At 40.1% G+C, this 20,134-nt stretch overlaps 1 protein-coding gene and 6 non-coding genes across 8 annotated transcripts in view; all 7 read right to left on the bottom strand.

Moving 5' to 3' along the window:
* Window positions 1-66: 66 nt before the first annotated feature.
* On the bottom strand, window positions 67-139 carry Trnak-cuu (transfer RNA lysine (anticodon CUU)). The gene has a single exon. It is a non-coding gene; the product is annotated as a tRNA-Lys (tRNA).
* Window positions 140-683: 544 nt separating this feature from the next.
* Trnak-cuu (transfer RNA lysine (anticodon CUU)) lies at window positions 684-756 on the bottom strand. The gene has a single exon. It is a non-coding gene; the product is annotated as a tRNA-Lys (tRNA).
* Window positions 757-2,416: 1,660 nt separating this feature from the next.
* Window positions 2,417-2,489, bottom strand: Trnak-cuu (transfer RNA lysine (anticodon CUU)). Its single transcript has one exon. It is a non-coding gene; the product is annotated as a tRNA-Lys (tRNA).
* Window positions 2,490-3,028: 539 nt separating this feature from the next.
* Window positions 3,029-3,101, bottom strand: Trnak-cuu (transfer RNA lysine (anticodon CUU)). Its single transcript has one exon. It is a non-coding gene; the product is annotated as a tRNA-Lys (tRNA).
* A 537-nt stretch (window positions 3,102-3,638) lies between these two features.
* Window positions 3,639-3,711, bottom strand: Trnak-cuu (transfer RNA lysine (anticodon CUU)). The gene has a single exon. It is a non-coding gene; the product is annotated as a tRNA-Lys (tRNA).
* A 551-nt stretch (window positions 3,712-4,262) lies between these two features.
* On the bottom strand, window positions 4,263-4,335 carry Trnak-cuu (transfer RNA lysine (anticodon CUU)). The gene has a single exon. It is a non-coding gene; the product is annotated as a tRNA-Lys (tRNA).
* A 1,585-nt stretch (window positions 4,336-5,920) lies between these two features.
* The window catches only part of LOC145453942 (doublecortin domain-containing protein 1-like), a 304,595-nt gene continuing 290,381 nt past the window's right edge, over window positions 5,921-20,134 (bottom strand). For both annotated transcript variants that reach the window (XM_080331905.1, XM_080331904.1), the window contains 15 exons: window positions 17,243-17,439; window positions 17,037-17,189; window positions 16,072-16,357; window positions 15,112-15,332; window positions 14,236-14,411; window positions 14,028-14,169; window positions 13,035-13,146; window positions 12,359-12,563; window positions 11,646-11,893; window positions 10,449-10,677; window positions 9,174-9,388; window positions 8,788-8,973; window positions 8,180-8,284; window positions 7,662-7,863; window positions 5,921-6,455 (listed from right to left, as the gene is read on the bottom strand). In XM_080331905.1, coding sequence (XP_080188031.1) covers window positions 6,256-6,455; window positions 7,662-7,863; window positions 8,180-8,284; window positions 8,788-8,973; window positions 9,174-9,388; window positions 10,449-10,677; window positions 11,646-11,893; window positions 12,359-12,563; window positions 13,035-13,146; window positions 14,028-14,169; window positions 14,236-14,411; window positions 15,112-15,332; window positions 16,072-16,357; window positions 17,037-17,189; window positions 17,243-17,439 — 2,877 coding nt within the window. In that variant the 3' untranslated portion in view covers window positions 5,921-6,255. The remainder of the gene's footprint in view (window positions 6,456-7,661; window positions 7,864-8,179; window positions 8,285-8,787; window positions 8,974-9,173; window positions 9,389-10,448; window positions 10,678-11,645; window positions 11,894-12,358; window positions 12,564-13,034; window positions 13,147-14,027; window positions 14,170-14,235; window positions 14,412-15,111; window positions 15,333-16,071; window positions 16,358-17,036; window positions 17,190-17,242; window positions 17,440-20,134) is intronic.

The raw sequence follows: 20,134 nt of genomic DNA, 5'->3' as shown, positions 1-20,134 counted from the left end.
AATGCAAGAATTGGGGCGGACACAAAATGTCCTCGGGAAAGTCGAAAGCTTATCAAGCTAAAATGCCGCCCAACGTGGGGCTCGAACCCACGACCGTTAGATTAAGAGTCCAACGCTCTACCGACTGAGCTAGGCGGGCGCTGAGCCACGTGTTCGAAGTACCCAACACATGCCAGGATGACCCCTACGTTAGCCTCAATTTAAATTTAACCATCGCAAGTTCAGACAAATGGGGATATTCATCTCGTTTGTGAGGATATGTCAGTATAGGCTTTTCAGCATGCCCACAATTCCGTATGAGAGTGGTCTGGTAGGTCTGCTTCCGAAATGAGAACTGAGGCGAAGACGAAATTTCCTCCGGAAACGCTGAAGTTCATCGACGTAAAATACCGCCCAGCTTGGGACTCGAGCCCACAACAACTGGGCTTAGAGTCCAACGTATATAAACTACCGAACCTATGCCAAAATGAGTCGTATAGCCATTTCGACCAGAGTGCTTGATTTCCGCAATTCATTCAATTATAAACGCAGTTAAACATGGAAATGAATCCCTCCAGCGAGGATATGTCGATAATTTGTAGATGCATTCAGGATGAGAGCGGACGATCTGCTTCCAAAATGCAATAATTGGGGCGGACACGAAATGTTCTCGGGAATGGCGAAAGCTTATCAAGCTAAAATGCCGCCCCGCGTGGGGCTCAAACCCAAGACCGTTGGATTAAGAGTCCAGCGCTCTACCGACTGAGCTAGCCGGGCGCTAAACTAGGGTTACCATATTTCTGTGAACCAAATTCCGGACACTCTTTAGCGCACACTGGTGGATTTCAAAATGAGTTATGACGTCACACTAGCAAAGCTTTGCTCATAGTCCAAGGATGGTCACGATCCGGTTCAAGAGTATGTGTATGTGTGTGTTGTGTAACCGGGACCGAAACAACATTTTTTCAGCCCCTTCCCGCCCAAATAAACACTGATTTTGAGTCCGCCATGAGGTAATCGATGCATTTTCCGGGAGGGGGGGCTTGCTATATACATCTGGTCGTTAAATGTTTCGAATGAATTGTGTCAATAATATTGGTTGTTCCATATATTACTATATAGTTACTACTCTACGCCCACATGATGAGACTTAGCGGTATAGAGCTGGTGGAGGATGATGAGTTCGAAAATACAAGCAGCGTAATTGTACATCGTTAAGTCATATTCATGTCCCACCGATAAGATTGTTTATCATCCTTATGCCGGTGCGCACCAGAGAGCTTCTTCATAAACACCCCACATCCAGTGGTTTCTAACTTTTTATGGTCGTGACTCCATTTCCAATTTGAAAATGTTCCGTGACCCATATCAAAATTTGACGAGCTGATTGCTAGAAGAAGTCAGCACCTTTGCCCACACTTAGCCTACTCACGGGCTATTTTGAAAGTTGATTACGTTCAACATATTCGCAAACCCCAGAATAAAAGCAAACGACCCGCACGTTTGGAACCACTATCTTTGAATAAAGCACATTTAAACGGCCTTAACGATCTCTAGGAATATACCGTTCTCCTATAATTGCGATTACAATTAAGTTTATTCCATTAAATGAAGGTTGTTTTTATATATATTTTATTGCAGGTTTGCGAGGGTGGTGGTCCCCATATTAAAATCAATAAATGTGATAGTAAATCGCGCGCAGCGCGAAGAAAATATCATGCATCAGCATAAATATTCCCCAAAATAATGTTGTTATGTTGATTTACGAAAACATTATGAGCCTACGTCAGGTCTTCAAAATTCCGGACATTTTGCATATTTTAGAAATTCCTCCCGGACGCTATTTTGAACAGTGAAATTCCGGACATGTCCGGGAAATTCCGGACGTATGGCAACCCTACGCTAAACCCCGTGTGCAAAGTACCCAACACATGCCAGGGTGACCCCTACGTTAGCCTCAATTTAAATTTAACCATCGCAAGTTCAGACAAATGGGGATATTCATCTCGTTTGTGAGGATATGTCAGTAGGCAATTCAGCATGCCCACAATTCCGTATGAGAGTGGTAGATCTGCTTCCGAAATAAGAACTGAGGCGAAGACGAAATTTCCTACGGAAACGCTGAAGTTCATCGACGTAAAATACCGCCCAACTTGGGACTCGAACCCACAACAACTGGGCTTAGAGTCCAACGTATATAATCTACCGAACCTATGCCAAAATTAGTCGTATAGCCATTCGACCAGAGTGCTTGATTTCCGCAATTCATTCAATTATAAACGCAGATAAACATGGAAATGAATCCCTCCAGCGAGGATATGTCGATAATTTGTAGATGCATTCAGGATGAGAGCGGACGATCTGCTTCCAAAATGCAAGAATTGGGGCGGACACAAAATGTCCTCGGGAAAGACGAAAGCTTATCAAGCTAAAATGCCGCCCAACGTGGGGCTCGAACCCACGACCGTTGGATTAAGAGTCCAACGCTCTACCGACTGAGCTAGCCGGGCGCTGAGCCACGTGTTCGAGGTACCCAACACATGCCAGGATGACCCCTACGTTAGCCTCAATTTAAATTTAACCATCGCAAATTCAGACAAATGGGGATATTCATCTCGTTTGTGAGGATATGTCAGTATAGGCTATTCAGCATGCCCACAATTCCATATGAGAGTGGTAGGTCTGCTTCCGAAATAAGAACTGAGGCGAAGACGAAATATTCTCCGTAAACGCTGAAGTTCATCGACGTAAAATACCGCCCAACTTGGGACTCGAACCCACAACAACTGGGCTTAGAGTCCAACGTATATAAACTACCGAACCTATGCCAAAATGAGTCGTATAGCCATTCGACCAGAGTGCTTGATTTCCGCAATTCATTCAATTATAAACGCAGGTAAACATGGAAATGAATCACTCTATAGCGAGGATATGTCGATAATTTGTAGATGCATTCAGGATGAGAGCGGACGATCTGCTTCCAAAATGCAAGAATTGGGCGGACACAAAATGTACTCGGGAAAGGCGAAAGCTTATCAAGGTAAAAAGCCGCCCAACGTGGGGCTCGAACCCACGACCGTTGGATTAAGAGTCCAACGCTCTACCGACTGAGCTAGCCGGGCGCTGAGCCACGTGTTCAAAGTACCCAACACATGCCAGGATGACCCCTACGTTAGCCTCAATTTAAATTTAACCATCGCAAGTTCAGACAAATGGGGATATTCATCTCGTTTGTGAGGATATGTCAATTGGCTATTCAGCATGCCCACAATTCCGTATGAGAGTGGTAGGTCTGCTTCCGAAATGAGAACTGAGGCGAAGACGAAATTTCCTCCGGAAACGCTGAAGTTCATCGACGTAAAATACCGCCCAGCTTGGGACTCGAGCCCACAACAACTGGGCTTAGAGTCCAACGTATATAAACTACCGAACCTATGCCAAAATGAGTCGTATAGTCATTTCGACCAGAGTGCTTGATTTCCGCAATTCATTCAATTATAAACGCAGGTAAACATGGAAATGAATCCCTCCAGCGAGGATATGTCGATAATTTGTAGATGCATTCAGGATGAGAGCGGACGATCTGCTTCCAAAATGCAAGAATTGGGGCGGACACGAAATGTCCTCGGGAATAGCGAAAGCTTATCAAGCTAAAATGCCACCCAACGTGGGGCTCGAACCCAAGACCGTTGGATTAAGAGTCCAACGCTCTACCGACTGAGCTAGCCGGGCGCTGAACCCCGTGGTTAAAGTACCCAACACCCAACACATGCCAGGATGACCCCTACGTTAACCTCAATTTAAATTTAACCATCACAAGTTCAGACGAATGGGGATATTCATGTCGTTTGTGAGGATATGTCAGTAGGTGAGTAGGCTATTCAGCATGCCCACAATTGCGTATAAGAGTGGTAGATCTGCTTCCGAAATAAGAACTGAGGCGAAGACGAAATTTCCTCCGGAAACGCTGAAGTTCATCGACGTAAAATACCGCCCAACTTGGGACTCGAACCCACAACGACTGGGCTTTGAGTCCAACGTATATAAACTACCGAACCTATGCCAAAATGAGTCGTATAGTCATTCGACTAGAGTGCTTGATTTCCGCAATTCATTCAATTATAAACGCAGGTAAACATGGAAATGAATCCCTCCAGCGAGGATATGTCGATAATTTGTAGATGCATTCAGGATTAGAGCGGACGATCTGCTTCCAAAATGCAAGAATTGGGGCGGACACAAAATGTCCTCGGGAAAGGCGAAAGCTTATCAAGCTAAAATGCCGCCCAACGTGGGGCTCGAACCCACGACCGTTGGATTAAGAGTCCAACGCTCTACCGACTGAGCTAGCCGGGCGCCGAGCGACATCATCAAACTACCCAAAACATCCCAGGATGAGCCCTACATTTGCCTTCATCATCATTGGTTTATTAGGAATTTTTATCAGTTCAATACACCACAAAAATGCGATACAATGAAAAGATAGGAAGGTGTCGAAGCGACTTGGAGTAGTCTATGTAATCAGACACCCACCCTTGCCTATGCGATGTAAAGAGGAGGCAAGCAACAAGATTATGAGTCCAACGCTCCACCGATTGAGCTAGCCGGGCGCTGAAACTTGGTTCAAAGTAGGTAACACATGCCTGATGGCCCCTACGTTGAAATGTAACCGTCGCAAGTTCAGACAAACGGGGATATTTATATCGCTTGTAAGGATATGTCAGTAGGCTAATCAGCATGCCCAAAATTCCGTATGAGAGTGGTAGATCTAATTTATAATATTCCAAATTAGGACCAACGCGGAAATAGGCTACTTCCCTATTGCGAGTTTTGTCGATATAACCTTACAAATCAGCTGTCCACAATTTTGTGCAGGAGTGGACGGCCTGCTTCCTAATCATTTATCCGCATTGTGGCTGTCGAAAAATGTTTTGATCGAGCTATACTGACGTAGCAAAACTCCAAATGATTTAAAAATGCGAAACGATTAAAATCGCAACTGCCGCATCTACATCCAACCTCTGCTAATTCAAAACTGGAACAGTCCTGATAAAACCCGTTCCACAAATTCGATTCGGAATCAGCGTATGATAAAAAGGACGTAGTTTATTTTTGTCCTTGAAGTTTTTGCGGCATATACACCGACTCATGATACACGATCTGTGCATATGCCGCTGGACAAGTAAGTAGCCTACAGATATAGCCTTTACGACTTTCTAAGTCATGCACCACCTCTCCAAGCTATCCCAGTAATGCATGAGCGCCAATCAGGGAAGTCATGGATACCAGTACGTGTTATTAATCAGGTCTTCGGCCTGACCCGACCGGGGATCGAACCCACGACCAAGATGCCGGACGCTTCACCATTACGCTATCCTGTCGATAACAATTTCTAATTACCAGGGTTGTTACTATAAGTCACAAGTTCAATCTATCTTTCATAGTTTTGAATCGGGTCATTTTTAACATACCACTGAGTCGAGTTCACTGTTCAGTTTCGGGTTCAGTCATGCTCAACACACTTTTTCATAACTCTGCTGGTGATATCGAACGCCTCGCATTCATAATATACTACTTTTCCTCAATCTTAACAGTTTCTGGCCCGATTATTTTCAAGTATCAGTACCGATAGACTAAATAGCAATGTGTTAACTTTAGAATTGTTCGAAGTTACGATGAAATACCTGTCAGGACCTTCCGAGCACTCGGGTCATATGACTTGGTAGGGTGACGCGTAATCACTCGAGTACGACTTGAGTCAACACACGACTTGACTCAAGCCGAGTCGAGTCATTTCCCGTGTTTATGAAAATGACTCGAGTCACATAATATCGTGACTCAAGTCGAGTCATTACGACCCTGCCCATTGCAGCCAAGACCGTCGAAAACGCAACCGCTAACCCGCAGAGATCCATTCAGCTTCATCACAATTCACAAGGGGTTAATTTTTTTAAATATATTTTCATTTCTAAGTGCTACTTCTCGCTAAATGAGAGGGGAACAGAAAATCACAGTACGCAATACAAAACTTAACCTAAGCACAAGTACAAACACGTTAAAAGACACACAAAATCCAGCTAGAAGAATCATACAGTGTAACGATGGTCGGCGAAATTAGCCTTCCAACAATATTTTCACAAACAAATTGCTGCTCGCATGATAGGTATCAAACTCAAAAGCTCGGAAGACATGATATGAAACAATGATGATAATAAACCGCCAAATGATGAAGAAATTCGAACTGATTGCATGATAAATTTCGCAAAAAAAATTAAACTATTCGTCATCGGATTCTGAAGATGAAGAAGTTGCCGAAGATGATGATGATTCAGAGTCCACGATTTGATTGGTCGGCGGCACGTAGGCGATTTTTTTCTCATTGCGAGGCCCGGTAATAGTGATTTCCGTGGCTTCCCGACCTAGTGTTTTTCTGGTCCGCGCCCAATTTGTCTTCATCCTTATAGTACTGCCGTGGCCTGGCAAAGTGAGAGAGAGAGTTTTTATTCTCATTCAAACTGAATACACAGGGTTGTAATGGCTCGAGTCGAGATTTTTTGGTGCCTCGACTTGACTCGAGTCATTTGCTTAAATATGGAAAATGACTCGACAGGAGTCACTTTGTGTATTGACTCGACTAGTACTAGAGTCATTACCCTTGTCTCGACCAAGTCATGCATTTCATTGTACCTCCGCAGCACAGTAATGTTCCAATGGTATTTCGTCTATCAGTACTGGTGCTTGCAAGATAGGGCCAAATCTGTTGAATGTTACAGCTTGTAGCCTACTTTATAGGCCTACAGTTGTAGACGGCTCATTGTCTGCTTATTGTGAATCATAAATGGTGAAATGAAACAAATATGTCGACATGGTGTAATGCTCAACGTACCGCAATATCCTAACTGAAGCATGACTGCATGGGCATTGGTTCTTATATCAAGAATTGTATCGAAAATTATGATGTTGACAACATCGTCAGAATGACGCAACACGGTGTGTCACCAGCAGTATACGCGCACCTTCAGTGTTGCCAGCCAATAACTGCTGCTGTTGAACGTTTTTTCTCCATTCTGGGCCAGCTACTTAGTAAGGACAGACAGTTTCTACCCGAGAATGTAGGAAAGTAACTTTCGTTGTACTACAACAAAGTTTAATATTTCAATCATAATGCGTGATGTAACTACTGGAATTCTTCATAGGTTCAGATTTTGTTAAAATAAAGTTTTTTCATGTAAACATTTGTCAGTTTCCAAGTCAAAAAAGTTTTTTCAGGTCAAACTACTTCGTAGGACAGGCAGTTCCAACCAGAAATAAAGATTAGTAGAAGTACAATTCTAATGTTATATGCGAAAACATCTAATTTACATACACGAGGGCAAAACTTGGTCAAAATTTAGTTTTTAAGGTAAAAAATGTCAGTATTTTGGTGTTTTAGGTCAAAATCTTCCGTTTTTCAGGTAAAAAAAAATCGCCCAAGATATCACCAAAGCATGGTTGTAAAAAGTGTTTTGATCAGTTCATTTTCCACTTCCACTAGTTTTCACTTGTGTTGGATATTGCTACTTCTACTTGTAATTGAGTAGCAATTTACAGCATTACTTTTTACTTGAGTTGTATTGATACCTACTTTGACCACCCCTGGATGATTCAGATCCACAATACAATATGCAAAACCAGGAACTTACGCTTCGCTCTGACGTACAGCTCCTCATTTCTATGAATGTCTTCGAAATTTTTTATCTTCCGACCATCCTTGGTGTAAAATACCCGGTTTATCCAGCGCACTTCCAGTTTCGCGGCCGCGTCATCGAGCAGGGAGTCCATCGATTCACCCCAGGCATACGCAGACCGAGTTTGATCGTCGGTTAGTCTCACGATTATTCTTTTCTACAGATGAAATGATCAAGGTTATAGCTGTGATTCTTGTAGCCTGTGCCTGGAAATTTACTTCAGGTATATCCGAAAATAGTTATAGATATCCTGATCAAGTCATTTGATGACAGTGGGATTTTTTACTGAATGAAGTACAGAAAGCGATCATATTTTGAACAAAAAACTTCAAGTAACGAAGCTTATGACAAAGTGCTAACATTATAACGCCGAGTATGCAGGTGCTCAGGTGTGAAAAATTAGCTTAGAGTCTAACTTGATATGCAGTCTTACGTGAGACCACAAAAGGTGCGACAATATCAAAGGTACATACCATTTGCGGCTGTCTGTAAAGACTCCCTTGTAATTTGGTGGCCGATTTCGGCCGTTTGGATTGTTGGGTCTCCTTGATCTCGTTATACATTCCCAAACGCTCACCCTGAAAACAAATAATATTGGGCATGCGTTATTCAATAAAGAGTAATAAAATTTGCACGAATTATGTCACATAAAACCAGCAATGGTACTTCATACTTCGAAGTAGCTTTGGGACAAGTTTGCATCAATTTTAATGCGAGTGAATCGATAAATTAGTAAAATAATGTGAATGCTCGACAAAATCTACTTTTCAAGCTTGAATAGTTTTCAAACGTTTCGTTCTTCTCTCTGACTTGAAATAATTCCACCTCTGCATGGAACTAATGTGACTCTGCCAGTGTATGGATTCTAGCAGTGAGATTCGTATCACTTGTAGCAGAGAAAACAGAGTAACAACAATTTGATTTGATTTTACAAAAAAATTTCTCAAAAGATTTGAACCATAAAATTTCGACAAAAATTTACTGGAAAAAATTCTGAGAAAAAAATTTTGTTGCAAATTTTGTAAAAATAAACTTTGTAACAAAAATTTTGTAAGAAGTAAATATTGAAATAAATCATCACCTCTTCTTTGGTAGCCGTTGTCCAGCCTCCTTTGACGACGACGGGCTGACAAACGTCTTTGGTCGGTACCAGTTTGGCCGGGTCCATATGCCCTCTTCTTCTACCATGAATTTGCCGAATAACGTGACGCTGTGTGTCCATTTCCAAATTCAACGCATTCCGTTCCGCATGTGAAACAATGCTCTCCTGAAATATGACAAGAATAGGAAATATGTCAGAGATATTTACATTAAACGACACAGAATTTACGAATTGCTGCATGGTGAATATAGCAATTTTTGTTGGTGTAAAAATTTTTGCAATCAAGTTTTCTCTGATCCCGAGGTTCTACAGTTACGATTTTGGTATCATATTGTACAACTCCAAGAGTTACATACATGTGTTACCTGTATCATTTTATCAGCTAATACTGGGCTGATAAAATTTTCCCCGCAAGACACCCATAATTCAACAGTGGGCAACGGCTGATGGTCCTGCATCGCGTGTTCCGTGATAGCCTGGGAGATGGATGGCTGATTCTTGCTTTTCGTCTGCCTGGTGAGATCTTGCGTGCCGTATTCGGTGGTGCTGTGGTCGGGCGTGCCTTCTGTGGAGTTGTTCCCTGGAATTCAATCGGCGCCTTTAGTATCAATGATTACTCTTACACATGAATAAATGGTGATGTTCTACCTAGGGTTGTAACCAAGTCAGAAGATTCCGAGCCACAATCAATTCCACTTTTATAGTTTTGACTCGAGTCAAGTCGAGTCATTTTCAATTCACCACCGAGTCAAGTCCGAGTCAAAGTCAGCTAGTAGAGGGTCGAGTTCGAGTCATAGTGTTTTGACACGAGTCCTAGTTCAAGTCATTATGTTTACTGTTCAGTTTTCAGTTCGATCAGTTCAATAATATTCATAATGTCGTAATTTTCCTGAGCTTATATTCTAAGTATCAGGACTGATAGACAAAATACCAATAATGTGGTGACTTTATTATCCTTCGAAATTACAATGAAATGTCTGTCTTGGCCGTCCTAGTCTCAAGTCAAACGCATTTGAAAAAATGACTCGAGTCAAGTCGAGTTACCAAAAAATCGCGACTCGAGTCAACCCTAGTTCTAACGAATGGCAAACCTTCACGCGATAATGCATACCAGATGTCCTTTGACAGCAGTTCAAAGTCACTGATAGCTAAAATTAGGAGTGTTGTATGTTTCACCCAGGGATATTTCGTTCTGTATATACAGTTCTAGGTGTCCTTGGTGTCACCAATTGTAATGTATATCTCAAATGGTTTCTAAAGAAACAGTGTAACAGCACACTATATGGTCACGTTGCCAAGTCAGTTGAAAAGTTTTCAGTGGCATAGATTTACCAATATGATCAATGATCATATTGCTTGTTGTGATATTGAAGTTTTGTAGCTTTAAACTATAGAAACCTATTTAAAAAAACACAGTGAAAAGAGGTTGTCCAACTCAAACTGATTCACAAACAATTTAAGTCATAGTTGGGTCACATGTAATATAGAGTTTGTAGAGAGGATGGATGCACAATTTGGACTATTCATATTAGAACAGGCTGAGCAGCAGTGCTATTAACAGTCTGATTTGACTATATCATGATAAATACAGAATGCACTGTTGGTTCATCTGTCAACTCATTAAAAGAAAAAAAACATACCGTCCGTTTGCTTTCCCTGCTTATCCTCTTGATTCGCCGGATTCATTCGTGCATCATCGCCCTTTTCTTGTGCTGAACTTTGACCTGACATTCCTTTCGCGACTCTTTTCCCGCCTTTTGCAATCCACTGTCTCAGCTGATCCATATGCAAAATGTGTGTGCCGTCTTCCGTGTACAGGCGACGGGCCGCTGACGCCAAATGCAATTTTTGAGAGCATTGATCTAGCACCTGAAATTTGCCAGGCATTATTAGAATTATAACTGCTTCAAATTGAGCACTTGAACTAGGATTAATCATAGCAATTTCAAGCATCAGATTGAACTTCCAAATTCACATCTTCCAGTATAATACTACTTCAGCGCCTTCATTTCGCTGCCTATCGTCCATTGGGCCAACGAATTTTTCACAAATCCCAACAAAATGGTCGCTATATGTGCAAGGTTAAATATCCGAAAATTTCGTCTATTTTGGAAATTATAGAAAGCTACGTTTTTGTAAAATTTTCATAATTTTTCGGACGTATCTTGGCCATGGTTATGTTTGTCACATTCTTTCAAAGTTAACCATGGCCATTATGTATCACTAACAAAATTCTCTTGAAATGCGTAAAATAGACAGAAGCTACTTTGCTTCCACGGAGACGATTTTAGGTGAAAATTTGAAATTCCTACGATACAGAAAAGACAACAGACATATTCTCTTCCAAAGAACTGAAGTTTATGAGAAAAAAAGGTGGATCTTATACAAAAGTACTGGCGTTTGAAAATACTTCAGTGGAGCATTGTGAGTGTATAAAAAACTTCAATTTGAATTACCCCAAAAAAATTGCTAAATTACCCCCTTTTAGATAAGTACCCCCAGGTTAAGAACCACTGTGCTAGAGGGCGTAAAGAGAAAATGATTCATGAAGTATACCACGACAATATAAATTGCTTGTGAATTTGATTTTCATCCCACTCATTCGAGGTGTTGATTGTCAGACAAAACTCTTGTTGGTAATTTGAGATTACCGGCTAATTCAATAAAACATGACCAATTGACCATCGACGTGGCCTTCAGCAAATCAATACTGTTGATTTGCAGTTTGCACTTTCCTACTTTTACTCACTGTTCAATTACAGCATATTATGCATATTTGATAAGAACACCAAAATATGCATCAGTCTAAAAACTGCCACCAATGAATAATTTCATACCCCTGTCACGCTACTTCCGACCACCATTTCTGCTTTCGACTGATAGCCAGTTCCGTTTTTCCTGACAAGAAGCCTCCAGGCTTGTGTGTATTCGACGCTGTTCATTTCGCGACTTATCGATCTCATGCTGGTCTCTTGTTTCAGTCTTTGCAGTTGCGAGACCCAATGATTTAGAGTGGGCTCAGCCTCGTATGTTGAAAGGTCGATTTTCCCGTTCAAGCATTTTAATGACCCCCGTCTTTTCAAACCTGCAAAATAAAAGAGCAGTTGTTGCGTGTAAACCCAAAAAGTTAAAGGCAATTTCTTACAGCTTGGCCCAAGTTTGAAGAAAGGTGGAACCTTAAAGATCTCTGGTATTGAACATTGATATAGGAATAGGACGTTGTATATTTTTGTCCTTAATGTTTTGCGGCATATACACCGAACAATGATATACATACACACGATCTGTGCATATGCATATTGAATATTGAAAATGCTTATTCATGAAGTCATAAAGAACGCAATTCGTAAAAAGCATAGCATTGAGTAAACTGTGATTTGCAGAAATGATTGATTCCTATGGAACACTCAAACGGTGACTGCGAGATGCAATTGAAGTCTTGACAATGAGTATCAGTATCCTATCCTGGATAGGGGTTACGAAAAACATTTCATGACAGCTCAAGGGGTATGAATATCAAAAAGTTTAAGAAACTCTCCTCTAGACTCACCGTTCTTTTTTGCTTCCCCCATCGCGCACACGAAGGACCAGTTTGTAGGCGCGTGCGTCACAGGATATCCTCCTCCTCGCATTACCATCGCGCAAGACTGGCACACCATCACCGGATTACTACGCGTCGAACCTTTCATCTCCACAATGTAGCCGTCTTGGTTTAATCTCTCCGGGCCTCGAACCGCGTATGTACAAATGGATACCTGATGATGAACGATAATACCATGCATCTGATACTTGCAGAGTTACACAATTGAAAAATTTTAAGCTTATCAAACTTAAATTAGAATTACTGAACTCGCAAAAACTTATTCAATTATTGAATTGAATTGAAATAAATTAGGAATTGGAAAAAATATAACAAAAATCAAGCTCAGCTCATGCAAAATTAGAGCTCATTCTGATTAGCATGAGAATGACAAATGTCTTCACACCAATCTGGGCTGGTTTCGCACTATACAGTTCTCCTGTAGCATTTTCAAGAAAGCCAGAAATTAAAATAAAATAAAAAATAGAGCATAGAAACAGATTTCATATATTAGATTAGAATTTGATTATAGGCTTTCACAATAATGATTCGGGTTAACAACTAGATAATAACTGGTATTTATGTTGTCAAATTCTGGCTACTTGATGATGAAACATAACATTATGTAATACTGTGAACGTCGTACATGGTTGGCGGAAGTAACTTCTTTATCGGCGACGCTGGAGTAAAATGCTTTCAACAAATGCTCTTTTTCGTCCAAATGCCATTTTTGATTGGCGGATCCAACGGAATAAGGTCTGTAACAGATTTGTTCAATGATTCGTCATCAGAAGGAAAATTACAACAAAATACGAAAATTTCATCGTAAATGATATATAATTGGAGAAATGCTACAAGATATGCCGGTTCTACGCCACATGAAGACAATTTAACTCTCAGTGGAAAGAACCGTATACTAGGGTTGTTCAAAAATAACTGTTTTTTCCCGGTTTTCCGGGGATTCACAGATTAAATTGTTAGGTTGCCTAAAAAAAACGCTGCGCACCAAATTTGGCTCGCTTCCGACTGATAGATAAAGGTATTAAATTTTTTTTTTCAAATTTCATTGTCAAATCTAGAAAATGTCAATTTGTCTAAAAGAACGATGCTTGACCCTTTTTGCTCACTTCAAACTGGTAGAAGGGGAGTTATTGTAGTTGAAAATTTTGGATTCGCAAAAATAGTGGGCAATCCCAGAATTATGAATGAAAAAATAACTTCGCTTCTACGGGTTGGAATCGCGTCAAATTTGTTTTGCATCGTTTTTGTAGACAATTTCATGGGGCTAGCAGTAAAATTTGAATCTTTCTATAAACAATTAAACATTTTTCATAATAAATTCGAATATTTCAAACTCCAGTGCGTTCACATCTACCATTTGGAATCGAGCCAAATTTGTTTTGCATCGTTTTTGTAGACAACACGACAATTTCATGGAGTTGACAATAAAAATTTGAATTTTTTTCAAATATTTTTATAATACGGTAAAGTCAAAATTTTCAAACTCCTGCGCGCTCACATCTACCATTTGGAATTGAGCCAAAGTTGGTGAACAGCGTTTTTTTAGGCATACGAACAATCACAAGGGTATCATATTACGTGCATGCATCAGGAAATCTTGAAAAATATTTGACATTACTTCAATTTCTGTAGCGTTAAGCAATAGCTTTTGGGAGATCGTTCTTCTTCATCCGACAATGGCGGCAGGCAAACCGTAAGTCCCGAAGACGAATCACACAACGGAGCCACCGTACCGTCTTTTCTCACATCCCACCGTTGAGCTGCGATTCAAAAATTACCAACGTGGTCTTGTCAAATTTTTAGTTATAGTTTAGGTTTAGTTTTACTTAAGTCGTCGATGTCCTTCTTGCACAGACGGACTTCAAGCGTCCCGGCAAAAGTTTCCAGATCCAATCCAGGCACGCCAAATACAAGACTCGGGTCCACCTCGGGACTTATGAATCCGTCCTTGAAAACGTATTTCTGCAGGACGCGAGGATTTCGGACTTGATTCCTGGGAGATCTGAAATGTGAACAAGATAGCTAAACAGGGGTTCCTAATCGTGACAATAGCATAAAGTTAGATTTTATATTGTTAGGCTTTGGAAAAGACTCTGGGAGGTACGGCACTTCAATATGGAATTGGATATATCCATATTGAAATAAACCCGAATATTTTTAGCTGACACTAGTCAGAGGTCAAGTAACTGTCAGCAACTAATAGAGAATTCAAGAGTATAGCAACAGTAGAATCCCCAAACATGACATAAGAGCAATGTTCCCTCCAAGCTGCACACTTGCGCAATTGCGCGGTGCTGACACGGTCTCTGCGCACAGAAAATCTAAGCTGCGCACAAAAACTCCGAAGTGATGACCTTTTTTTTTTGTCGTTACTACGCACTGTTGTCTGAGGGCCGCGCGGTGAGTTGGTGAGTGCGTGCAGACTCGTGAAAAATTAGAGGGAACATTGCATAAGAGGCAACAAAATTTGACTAATCAAGGAGAACAGTGGTTGCACAGAATATTTCAAAGTTATCATCGCATTATAGAATGTCAATCTCTTTCTACTGCAATTGAACAGTATATTCAATTATTCATATTGAAATAAACCCGAATATTTTTAGATGGCACAAGTCGGGGGTAATCGTCAGCAACTGGTAAAGAGTTGCAAAGAACAGTGCAGGCCTATATCAGCAAACGTATCAATGATATACAATAGTTACTTCGATTGGCTTCGCGGAGTTCTGGGAGATTTCTGTTTGGCGTCCTCTTCGGGCTCCTTCGCTTCCGCACTATGCTCTCTGTCCTGCCACGGATATTTACGGGACTTGAAAGCCGACTCGGCGTGCTTGTGAGACATTTCGTGCCAAGTCTTGCAATCTTGGCCTGCGTCGCTGGGAGATTCTTTTTCAACTTCCGCCTCTTTCGGGGCTTTGTCGTCCTCCTAGACAAATTGATTGTGATATTTGGTGCAAACCATAGCTCATTTCATGAACATATATATTAAACCCACATTCATGCACATTAGGGCTGTTTAAAAATAACCCTTTTTCCTTAATCTTGCGGGCTACGTGATTAAATCGTTAGGTTGCCTTAAAAAACGACGCACACCAAATTTTAATTCATTCCAACCAATAGTCGCGGATTTCGTACAGTTTGAAAATTTTGAATTTACCCAAAGATGCAAAAAATTTTTTTGTCAAATTTTTCTGTCAACCCCATGAAATTGTTGCGCTGTCTTCAAAGACGATGCAAAACAAATTTGACTCAATTCCAACCCGTAGAAACGGAGTTATTTGAGTTTTTCGATGATAATTCTTGGATTATCCACCGATCAAGGATAATCCCCGAATTATCGAAGAAAACTCAAATAGCTCCGCTTCTACGGGTTGGAATTGAGTCAAATTTGTTATGCATCATCTTTGAAGACAGCGCAACAATTTCATGGGGTTGACAGAAAAATTTGACAAAAAAATTTTTTTGCATCTTTGGGTAAATTCAAAGTTTTCAAAGTGTACGAAATCCGCGACTATTGGTTGGAATGAATTAAAATTTGGTGTGCATCGTTTTTTAAGGCAACCTAACGATTTAATCACGTAACCAGCAAGATTCAGGAAAAAAGTTTTTTTTGAACAGCCCTCACTAACATATATAAGAGGATGTGATAAATATAATATGCACACCTCTTGCTTTGTCTTTATCTCCACACATTGAGCCACGACCAGCCTAGATCCCGCCACTACCCCCGATTCCATAGTGACCACTACATCTCCCGGATCACGAAGAACGCAATATTCATGGATTTTCTTCACGTCGGCGCCCAACTTGGTTAATAGTTGACGCCGTTGCGTCTCGGATTTGGTCACGGTCGGATTTCTCCAAGTTTCTCCGCAAGTCACGAAGACCATGTCGCCCCGACGTAGCTTACGCAAAGAAAACACTTCTTGTCCGCGTGCGTTGAATATACGCCTGCAAATCAGATTTCAAATCGGATTCAAAATTTTTACTCTTATAGCCGTGGTCTTATTGGTTGGAAAAGAGACAAATTCCGATGTGCAGTGATTTTTCATGCGGCCCAACAATTTAATCAAATAGCCAGTAAAATTTGAAAAAATTTGCTGCGCTAATTTCCAAGTTGGAACCAATCTGCAATAACCTCGAGATAGCCATAATATCTGTACATAATCGAAGACGATAATTTGCACCTTTGCTGGTTACCGGGATATATTTCAGCCGATATCCCAAAAAATATGGCATCTAGTTCAAGGCGCATTTCCAATACTTCGGAGCATTACTTGTACAACATTATAGCCATTGCATGTCTGGACATGAAATAAACTAGAAATCCTTCATCTTGACGCCCGTAAGCTGTATGAGATAGATCAATATTCCCAGATTATAGTTCAAATATTATCTTTATTTTAATACCTCAAACGTGCGATACTGATCTATCTAGAATGCAAATTATCGTAGGTCTGAAGCAGGCACATTCGTAGAGTCACTACCCCAGTATACCTTAAATTTGATGTTTGAGCCAGATATGCAATCACTAATACTCATGAAAAAGTCACAACCTTGCAGAGAACATGAATGCAAACATTTATTGCAGTTTACGCTAATCTGTTTATATATACTGTAACTTACATACCTAGCAGCAAAAGGTAAATTCAGAAGACTGGTTGCTCTTTCCAAAAACATATTCCTTTCAAGTTGAATGATGCTTTCTTCGTTTTCAGCCTCTGACTTGTTGTTACTGCTCGTAACGGATCCGGATAAATCAGGCACAACCAGCGACACAAATCTAAAAGATTACCATATTAACGCATGAAATTAGCACTGAATGCATTCAGTAACCTTTTCAGATCTTTCTCTCCGTTTTTGAGCACCCGAATAGGAATAGTAGTCTGTGATTTAGGCTTATCTTTTCCGCGTAGATGAGGCGGGGAACAAATGAAAGTGCCCTCCAACGGCCATTTGTAATCCATATTCCAGTTACCGTCGGGCAGCACAGGCCAGGAATAAGCCAGTTTCTTCCAAGCTGGATTAGCAACCTGGGGTGCATACAAGAAATCGTTTACCGACATTTTAGCTACTAGCAACTCAACAGCGCTATCTAGCAAATGGCTACTAGCTGCTAGATGTCGCTATGCTCTATACATAAATATCACAAATTGTAGTTCTAGCCCACAGAATTTGGATTTGGCAAGAGAAATAGTGCTCCAACACGCGAAACACCGTACCTCAAAATTGTGAGACTACTTTTCGATCTAACGACTTCTTAGGGAGTAATAGGACAGTCCTGCATGTTGCTAAAATATGAAAGATCGTGTGCAACTCATCTTGGAGAAATATCGTTTAGAACTGTCAAATTTCAATTTTTTTGAGAAGTTTGCTGTTAAGGGGGCACTTCTCTTTAGAAATAATTTTTTTGTGTTTTTTTTTTCTTCATCGATCTAGAACGGAAATTTCACGCTCTTTCCAAATATGTCATTATTTTTATGATATTCCAACTCCTTCTTATCCAAAACTAGTTTCTTTTGGGGACCATTTTATAAAAAAAAAAGAATTACAGCCCAATTTTTGCTGCAGTCGTGTTCATTCTAATCCAACATTCGCCTTTGCTGGGGGAAATAGCGCCATCTGGTGAAATCTATGCTGTAGAGCTCGAAATGAGTGTTCTAGTATAGTTCTAGCCAGTCTGCCTTCATAAACTTGGCTGCTTCCCAGATTCAGTAAGCAGGCGAGTTGAGGCTGTTTTTTTTTCATTTCTTTTTTGATTTGTTGACTGATAACTGACAATATTGGGTAGTATTTATTGTTTGCTTATAAATAAGTGTTCTAGCATGTCTGCTTTCATATACTTGGCTGCTTCATTGATTCAGTACCAAGGAAATGGTCCAGATGGAGGTTGTGTGTTGTCCTATTTCATCTTTTTTTATTCATTGACTGCTGACTGACAATATTGGGTAGTATGTATTGTTTTTTGATAACTGTTTTGGATTGGTTTTCATTTCTAGCTATCAATATGCCTAGAATGAGTCGATCAAGGAAATTTAGAGTTTTAGAAGAATCTTTGAAATGGAAAGATGCATTGGTGGATTCACCAAAACCCAAAATGAGTCATTCGTTGCGACCATAGGGCCAAGGTGCCTGAAGAAAAGGTACTTATGAACTATGGCAGTAAAACGTGCTGTAGCTATGTCCGTACTGAACTGGAATATTGGATGCAGTGTATACTTGAGTGTTCTTGAAAGCCTAAACTTGCCAGTGAACACGTTCACAAAAATGGAACTGGTTTGAAGCGAGAAAAAAGACAGACTGCATCTCGACGCTCTCTCGCTGTGAAAAATTTAAAGAGTTCAAGAGTCCTTAGACACATCAGACTATGTGCCTGGCGGCTATTAATGCTCAGGTTGTGTTATATATGGTTCAATGTGTGATGCAAATCAACTAATGTGGCCATTGATGTCATGATCAGTGTTCATATCCTTGTTTTTTGAAGTTATTGTAGTTTTAATTTTTTAAACGCGTTTTTCTCAAAATATACTTTTTCTGCACAAAAATTGTATCTGCTCGGCACCTGCTTGTCCGATTCATCTGAAATTTTGCACAAATGATGGTTAGGGTACGTATAATAAAATAATGGAGCGTTTTCTCAAAATTTTGTCCAGAAAAATTTTTACAGGGGAAAGAATCTTGAAAAAAATGAAAATTTAGGGTTCGCTGACAAAAATTTAATAAATTTTGTTAGAAAACCTTTTTTTGAAAATCCCTCCATTATTTTGTAGGTATATACCTGTGCTATTACTACAACAATATTTGAAGGAAAATCTTGACAGACTTTTGAGTTTTTAGGATTTTTAATACGCGTGTTCAATATTTTCATGTTTTTTTGAGTAAGTGTACCGGTGGGGTACATGCTCATGGTACAACATAAAGACCATATTTGGAAAGGAAATTTCCTGCCCTTTCCAGCAATGTATGAATCATGGGGCTCGCATCTACCTTTGGGAATTTATGACTACAAACGTGAACACCTAAAAAAATCACTTTTAAAGAGAAGTGCCCCGTCAAACTCAGACCATGACCTAGACCAAACAAAAATCAGCAAAACACAGATCTGGATGTTAGCTTTTCAAAAAACGATGAGTGGGTAATTTACGACAAAAATTTAGTACAAATCGTCGGTTTCTGGTGAAGCGATATAACGAAATTTTACAATGTAGAAAAACGCTATTGAACATTTTTGCAGTAAAAGAAAATACTGACGGTATCCCTAGTAAAGTAGAAATTTTGCAATTTTGATTTACTTTTTGATGAAGTAAGGCAATGATGTAAAAACACAGGTACCATGTTAATATTTCCATCCAAAAAAATAATTTGAAAATTTTGATACTTTTCCAAATTTTACAGTTGCTAGTTCCATTTAGTAAAAAGTAAGTAATTTTGGCTAAAAAACGGTAAATTTTCAAGTAGAAAAGTGGGCCAAATCCTACTCCAGTACTCTGAAAAAGTAGAAGTATTTCGTTACTGACTACTTCTGTATTCCAATGGGAGCAGCGATTTCCAATCAAGTAAAAATGATGTGGTTTTGCCTAAAAACTGTAAAAGTGTTAGTAGTTTCAAACACAACCACTTGAGTAGATAGTGCAAAGTAGCCATAATATACACGAGCACTCTGAAAAGTATAATTACTTCATTACTGACCGCCTCTGACCACTAATATGCCAGCACTCAAAATCGCAG

This window comes from Botryllus schlosseri, chromosome 13, assembly GCF_051294905.1.
Source record: "Botryllus schlosseri isolate E-star chromosome 13, Bs_hap1, whole genome shotgun sequence".
Lineage (NCBI taxonomy): Eukaryota > Metazoa > Chordata > Ascidiacea > Stolidobranchia > Styelidae > Botryllus > Botryllus schlosseri.
The sequence above is the reverse complement of the archived record's forward strand: the minus strand, read 5'-3'. Positions and strand labels throughout refer to the sequence as shown.